Raw genomic sequence first — 6,898 nt, forward strand, 5'->3', positions numbered from 1 at the left:
ATATACATCATCGCCAAAATCGTACTAGAAACGTAATAGAATCGTAATATGATCGGCACCACCGTAGCAATATCGTCGTACAGTCACCTAGGTCTGCGTAGCGTCGTAGTATGATCTTGAATGTCGTAGCGGCAGCGTAGCGTAAACGCAGTAAACGCGGCCGCTGGTCGGCAACGGTTTACGTAACATCGTAGTAGAAGCGTGTTAGCAGCGCGATTGACGTAGGGGCATCGTAGTACGGTAGTAATGAAGACCATAATTTGCCAAATTGCTCGATTTAGACGCCGATCGGCTCCGATCCGCCCCGATCCAAAACTTTTTCAGATCCTGGCTTGATCGGGATGATCGTCGTAAAGTCGCAGCTCTGTGTGAACGGGGGGTAACGAAATAATTGAATGATAAATAATAAATGAAATAATGCAACACAACAGCTTTGGCGCAAGGGCATATCTTTTTTTTAAGAGAACAATAATGTCATTATGTTATGGCTACGTCTGTCGTAGGCGTTAAGCATATATTAAAAGTGAGTTTAAACTTTCTCTGCATAATCGATAAACTTTATTTAGCCCATTTAAATAGATACGCCTATACATAGCATTAAATCATATGCGTACTGTTCAGTTTTTTTTTGTTTTTTTTTTTCGGGGGGGGGGGGGAGGAATATTGATCTACTACGATGATGCGAGGACGACAAAGACATTTTCTATACGCTCTCTCCATTTGGCTAATTTTACATAAATCATGGGTTTTGACTTTTAAAAATCATACACAGGTACATGAATATGTATATGGTAGTAGTTTCAAGTATTCTTATAATTAAATATCCTCACATTACTGGAATCCCTGGCCATTTAAAGAACAATCGAGTGGACAAACATCCCTAATATAAAAAATCGACATATCATAAGGTGTGCGAGTAAATATATTTCCTTTATTTCGAGGCATATAAATACATCTAATTTATAAATTGGATATTTTGTGAAAGATGTACATTGGACGAGTCGTATTTTTAGAGACATTTGGACTATTTTGTTTGGCTCTGATTTATTTTAATTGCGGTGTAGCTTACAAATGAACCCAATTCTTCTGCTACAGTTGAGGTCATTCCATTTTCCGTCAGGAAGTATTTCCACACAATGTTCATTATTTTCATAATTATCAGGCTGCCCTTTAGACCAGTTGAAATGTGTTAATTCTTTTGCATCGGACATACGCACGAACTTCTTTTCCTCAAAAATATCAGTGATACCAAGCCAAGTAGTTTGTAGACCTATGGAAATATCAAACCGTGCAAATAATTCTTCAGATGGCTATCAAAGAAAAAAATGTAATTGGGAGAGGACTATCTAATTTTTAGAGGTTGTGTCCAATCCCTTTGACATATTGACAATAAAATATGTTCAAAACAAAAAAAAAAAAAAACCAAAAAAAAAAACCAAAAAAAAAAAAAAATAAAAAAAAAAAAAAATAAAATAAAAATAAAAATAAAAAAAAAATAGCATCAAGGAAAACATCATTGACCCTTATTTTTTTCTTAATTTCAATTGACTTTTCCTATGTTTTTCAGCTTATTTTTTCGTGGTTGTTTTTCTGCGGGGAAAATACTTTTCATACATGCAACAGGCAAGATGGCTAGCTTTGGTTATACAAAAATATCTTGTGTATATTAATATCATTTAGAGAAACTGATAAGTTAAATTAAAATAAAAAGAAATTTGAAAACACAAGTGGTCCTTTGGTGTGCTTTAAAAGTCAAATAACGTTTACTGTGAGACATACACTTAGACTTCATATTTGACAATTGTTACATACCTCGTGAGCGAAACTGTATAAAGATCCATATTTCTTCCTCTGGACTTTGATCTTCCAGAAGTGATGCACCAGATAAAGCATTGGTACAATATGTCTACCAAATTGAAAGTATTAATGTATTTGTATCAGAAATAAATTTGAAACTGTATGACTAAGGAGATAATGTATGGTGTACTTTACTTTACAATTCTATTTTCTTAGAAGATAGGTATTGAATAAGAGGTTTAAGTGAACTTTTCTGATCCTCTGCTGTCTGTCATCTGTTTGTTCGTCCGTCTTTCGGCTAACAATTGAAACATTTTCGACTTCTACAATACCACTGTGTCTATTTCAACCAAACTTTACACGAAGCATTCATTGATGATGGTTATTCTGATTTGCTCAGAAAAGGGCCTCGACCACTTCCAAATTGTCGATAATCAAGGACAGACAACTATAGATTGGGATCATTTATCAGTGTTCTTTTAAAAATTTCATAAAAATCTAACTTTTGTTAACGATTTCTGAAATAGAGCAAATTCAAGTGAAGATTCAAATCTTTTTAAATCATCGCCTCGGAGGAGGTAGGATGAGGTCACAAAAAGAATAAAAGTTTAACGTGGGAAATTATAGAATCTAAAAGAATCTAAACTTTTCAATAGGCATGTATCTTCAGATAGTGTATATTCATGTTTGCCGCCGGGTATAGGATGCAATAGGAGATGCTTTTTTACATTAGATTATAACGGAAATGGTTTCTAAATATTTTCTCCCGGAGAACAGTAGGGAAATTACCTTATTTATTGCGTTATGCAAGCCAGTACGTAGTGCATTTCATTTGTTTTTTCAAATCAGGACTTAGAGGGTAGACTAGGGTTACAGTAGGACATGAAAGTTTAACATGGAGATTTATTATACAAAGTCTTCAAAAATCTTCCTCAGAACAACAGCAGGTTTATAATTAATATAATATATTATAATATAATATGCAAACATTCTCAGTAGTGCAGTCTAAATTGTTCAAATCATAGTCCTCCTGGGGGTAGGGTGGAAATATACATGTATATGTAAATATTTAAAAAAACAGCTCCATGCTTAGTCATATTAATATGCAAACATCCGCAGGTAGTTCTTAAATTCTTTAATTCTTACTAACTAAAGAATACTTTATAAACTGTACATGCATATGTGTTATGTGATGAAAATCCCTTGCTCAGAAGAATTAAAGATATTTTTTTTTCAAGCCCAAAGTAAAATCATATTGTTGTCTAGAAAACAAAGTAATAGCAGTATCTCGGGGTGAATCAAAATTTAAATCAATAAGTTTCCTCCTTGATTGTTAAATTAAGTCTGAAATATTGTCTGATGTGGTATGATAATGGTTATTTTGTCCCACGTCTAAGGAAAGACATAGATTGATCAATCAAAATCTAAGAACTAAAATTCTTCTCCCACCTAGAGTCTTGGAGGAAGACTAAGTTTCATGTTCGTGAATTAAAAGAATATGTTCCAATTTAAATGAAGTGGATAAGATATAAAAACGAAAATGGGGTTAATAATATTGAGATACTTACAGCAGCATCATGAAAGTTCATTTTTATTGAAGAAAAGAAATAACAGGAATCTCTGTAGGAAACCCAGCCTTTTTCACAGTCTGCAAAGGAAACTTATCTGATAAGGTATAATAACATTTGTCTGCAATGTTTTCAAAGTTGAAAAAAACATTCTTACAAGTATATATATATATATATATATATATATATATATATATATATATATATATATATATATATATATATATATATATATATATATATATATATATATATATATATAACATATTCTAGGCCATCTTTAAAAAAAATATGTTTGCTTGCCCTTTCCGGACTGAGGATAAAAAAATTGGGTAGGTAGGAATGCACAAAAATTTCTTTTATTCAAAAACACTTGCAAACGTGAATTCGAAGTTAAAGTATTTATTAATGAATAAAAAGGTAATAGTTTCCTGAAAGTCAAAAAAAAAGTTTTGAGTGCGGCCGTTTTTTGTCCGTCGGTCGGGAGCTCAATAGGGCAACCAAACATTTTTTTTTAAAGATAACCTTACATTAATATTCAAATTTTATATATATTCTATATTAGAAATTAAGATTCAAAAGCATTTTTAGCATTTTCAAAAATAATTTTCTTTTTGGAGATTGATATGTCGTGTCAAATTAACAGGTTATCTTTGTTTGTAGGGTTGTCGTGTACTGTCCTAGGAGTAAAACTATGTTTCTGTTCGCATTTCGTGCAGATTTACTGTCCTTATGCTCATAGGTATTAAAGTTTGCCCTAACGATCATGATATTTCAAATGAAACTTAATTCATAACTAAAAGGCATACAATTTGAGTATACCTTGCGGGGTAAAATTTGATAGATTTGACCTTTTAATTTGACAATTTTAGATAGGAATTATATACATTTTCACCAGTGAGAGTTATCTCTCTTATCAGAGTATCAAAGAACCTTACTTTATTTCAAATTTAAATAACCTTGTTATTAAAAATTAATCATTTGTACTTTTCAAGGAATGCATATACACTAGACAAAATAACTAGTTTATGAAGAGTTTAATTCAAGAATGTGTAACATGGCTAAAAGTAACTCATTAAAATGCCAAAACAGATTCATGAATAAAGTGTCCCATGAAGCGTAACTATATTATGAAAATGCCTGAAATTCCTGCTCATACTTTTTAAAAATAAGTCTCTTTTTTTCTCTCGTGAACAGTCTTCCCTGTGTTTGCATTCATTAAACAAACAAACAAAAGAGAAAAAAAAAGAAGAAAAAAAATCAAGAAAAAGCTGATATTGCATGAGGTGTTTAACCATGTAGGCAGGTGGTTGTGAAGTTAGTAGGATTTCTGCAGGGTGTTCTTTTTAATGTTTTTTAAAAAAAATATTAGAAACAAGTCGATGATTTTTGTTTTTTCCAGAAACAAATGCGACAAGATTAACAAGCTAAAAGATGTCTTCTAAACGTGACCACGGTATTCAAATTACACCAGACGACTAGTGCAAGATTGTACATGCACCACAAATCTGTTGCATCTGGAAATGTGGTGGAGCCGATACAGATGCCCAAACAATCGGTGATGTCTATGTTTTACATTGTACTCTTAATCATTTGAGAAAAGTGATACCACTGCTGTTGCAACCTCACTGATCGGACATATCCAACATCATATCAGTGCTAAAATAGTGTGCAATCAGTTTCAGAAAATTTGGGTTTGGGCAAGACGGCCAATTTAGTGTCTCGTTTTGTCACCAATAAATGGCAAATTTGACTAAATTGGATATGACATATTAGATTTACTCGCGCCATTTCGTTTACATGTGAGAATATTCAGTGATGCGTTAGCAATTTTTTCTAGTGTATCTTGAGATGAGCGTTGGTGCCTTGAATATTTTGATCTAATTTGCTTTCTACTTTCTTGAACTTAATCTGAATGGTTGAAATTCAAAACTTTTTGATTGCTGGGTCATATAGGACTTAAACTTGCATGCTACATGTAATCGACTTCTGAGTAGCGATGGCAATTAAGTGACATTTAAAAGCCTACGTTGTTTGCAGCTTCGGCTATTTGCTCCTTCCAAAAAAAATGAATTAATGCTGAGATCAATATTGTTATCATTTAATTTACTTTCTATTTTACAATGAACTTTTTTCTTTAAACTGGTCATGCTTGAGATGATTGAGTTTAATTAGCCAAGGAAATAAATAATAGATAATAATTCCTGCAATTCTATGCAAGAACGGAAATTAATGATATAATTTATAACTGTTCTGGTCAAATTTCAACAAAATAGAATCAATAACTCGACAAAACCTATTTTATAAAATAAAGCAAAACGCATGGAAGGCCTTAGCACAAGAGTTTAATTGACAGTCAAGAAATTTGTTATTGGGCATACGTACGATCAGAGATAATTATGATGCTATCATTCATGGATAAATAGCTATGTGTATTTTGAATTAGAGAATTATGCCATACACTATAAACAATAAATATCGCAATTTTTAATGATACAAAAATAAATGTCACCTTTAACGATATAACACTCCGATCAATAATTTTCATATATACCCATGTTAATGGATTGCCTTTGAAAAGAAACTGTAATTATCCATTCACCTGTTAAATTCTTAGATTCCTTCAACTCTTGGACATCTGCAGTATTTTGACGAATATTTTCTATTGCTTCATTGAATGATACCGAAAGATTCTGTATATCGTTTTCAATCAAAAATAGACGATTGCTTAAATAAGAGGTCTTTCTTTCATACACTACTCTTTCATCGTATTTCTGATAAAGAGTAAACGTTTCATTCCTTAGACTCTCTAGTTCTTTGTTTTTCAAAACCACCAGCTGTTCTTTAATATCTGCATTCTCCAAAGATAGCACTTTAATTTTCTTCTGAAGAGCTGAAGTTTTTCCCTTCAAAAATAGTATTTCTGAATCATTATAGCTTTGAAAGTTCGAATCATCGATGATTTTATTACCACTCATATATTCAGCATTCATTTCTTTCTTAAGCTTTACAATTTCTTCCTTCAGCCTTTCGTCGTTTATTTTCAAAGCTTCCAATTCCTTACTAACATCACTAAGCCTTCCTTCAAGAGTCTTGCTAAGGTTTCTACTCTCAATGGCATCCATCACCAAAGTCTGGATTTTCTGTACCATTGAGAATCGTACTAAACTCTCTTGATTTAAGATCTCCCTTAAAACACTGAACTGTTTGCTGGATGTTGTACTTGGAAACAATGCCGATTTTTCCAGCGCATCATTTTCGGGAAATGTTCCTTGTCCAAATGTTTTGTAAATAGAGAAAAATAACTGAATTGCTAATATAACCCTCATTCTCTACAAACGCATTTGTTTGAGAAATGAATAAATGAGCGTCTATTTCTGAAGATGAGAATTTATATATTCAGTAAGGTTGCTTTTTTATCAGATAAGAATCATCCAAATTGTTTCGTAAATATGTTATTGAGAGTGATTAGACTTCTCAAACCAGTCACCTTTTTTAAATGCGTGTGATAAGACTAGAACAAAATTTTTTTT

The 6,898-nt window shown here is 32.1% G+C and overlaps 1 protein-coding gene across 1 annotated transcript; it reads right to left on the reverse strand.

Moving 5' to 3' along the window:
- Positions 1-974: 974 nt before the first annotated feature.
- LOC133174542 (asialoglycoprotein receptor 1-like) lies at positions 975-6,694 on the reverse strand. The gene is made up of 4 exons (XM_061309654.1): positions 5,968-6,694; positions 3,366-3,445; positions 1,813-1,906; positions 975-1,270 (listed from the first exon to the last, which is right to left on the reverse strand). The coding sequence occupies exons 1-4, from the start codon at positions 6,692-6,694 to the stop codon at positions 1,050-1,052; spliced, it is 1,122 nt and encodes a 373-aa protein (XP_061165638.1). The 3' UTR covers positions 975-1,049.
- Positions 6,695-6,898: the final 204 nt, after the last annotated feature.

This window comes from Saccostrea echinata, unplaced genomic scaffold, assembly GCF_033153115.1.
Source record: "Saccostrea echinata isolate AGI-Se365-2 ecotype Australia unplaced genomic scaffold, CSIRO_AGI_Sech_v1 ptg000058l, whole genome shotgun sequence".
Taxonomy (NCBI): Eukaryota; Metazoa; Mollusca; class Bivalvia; order Ostreida; family Ostreidae; genus Saccostrea; species Saccostrea echinata.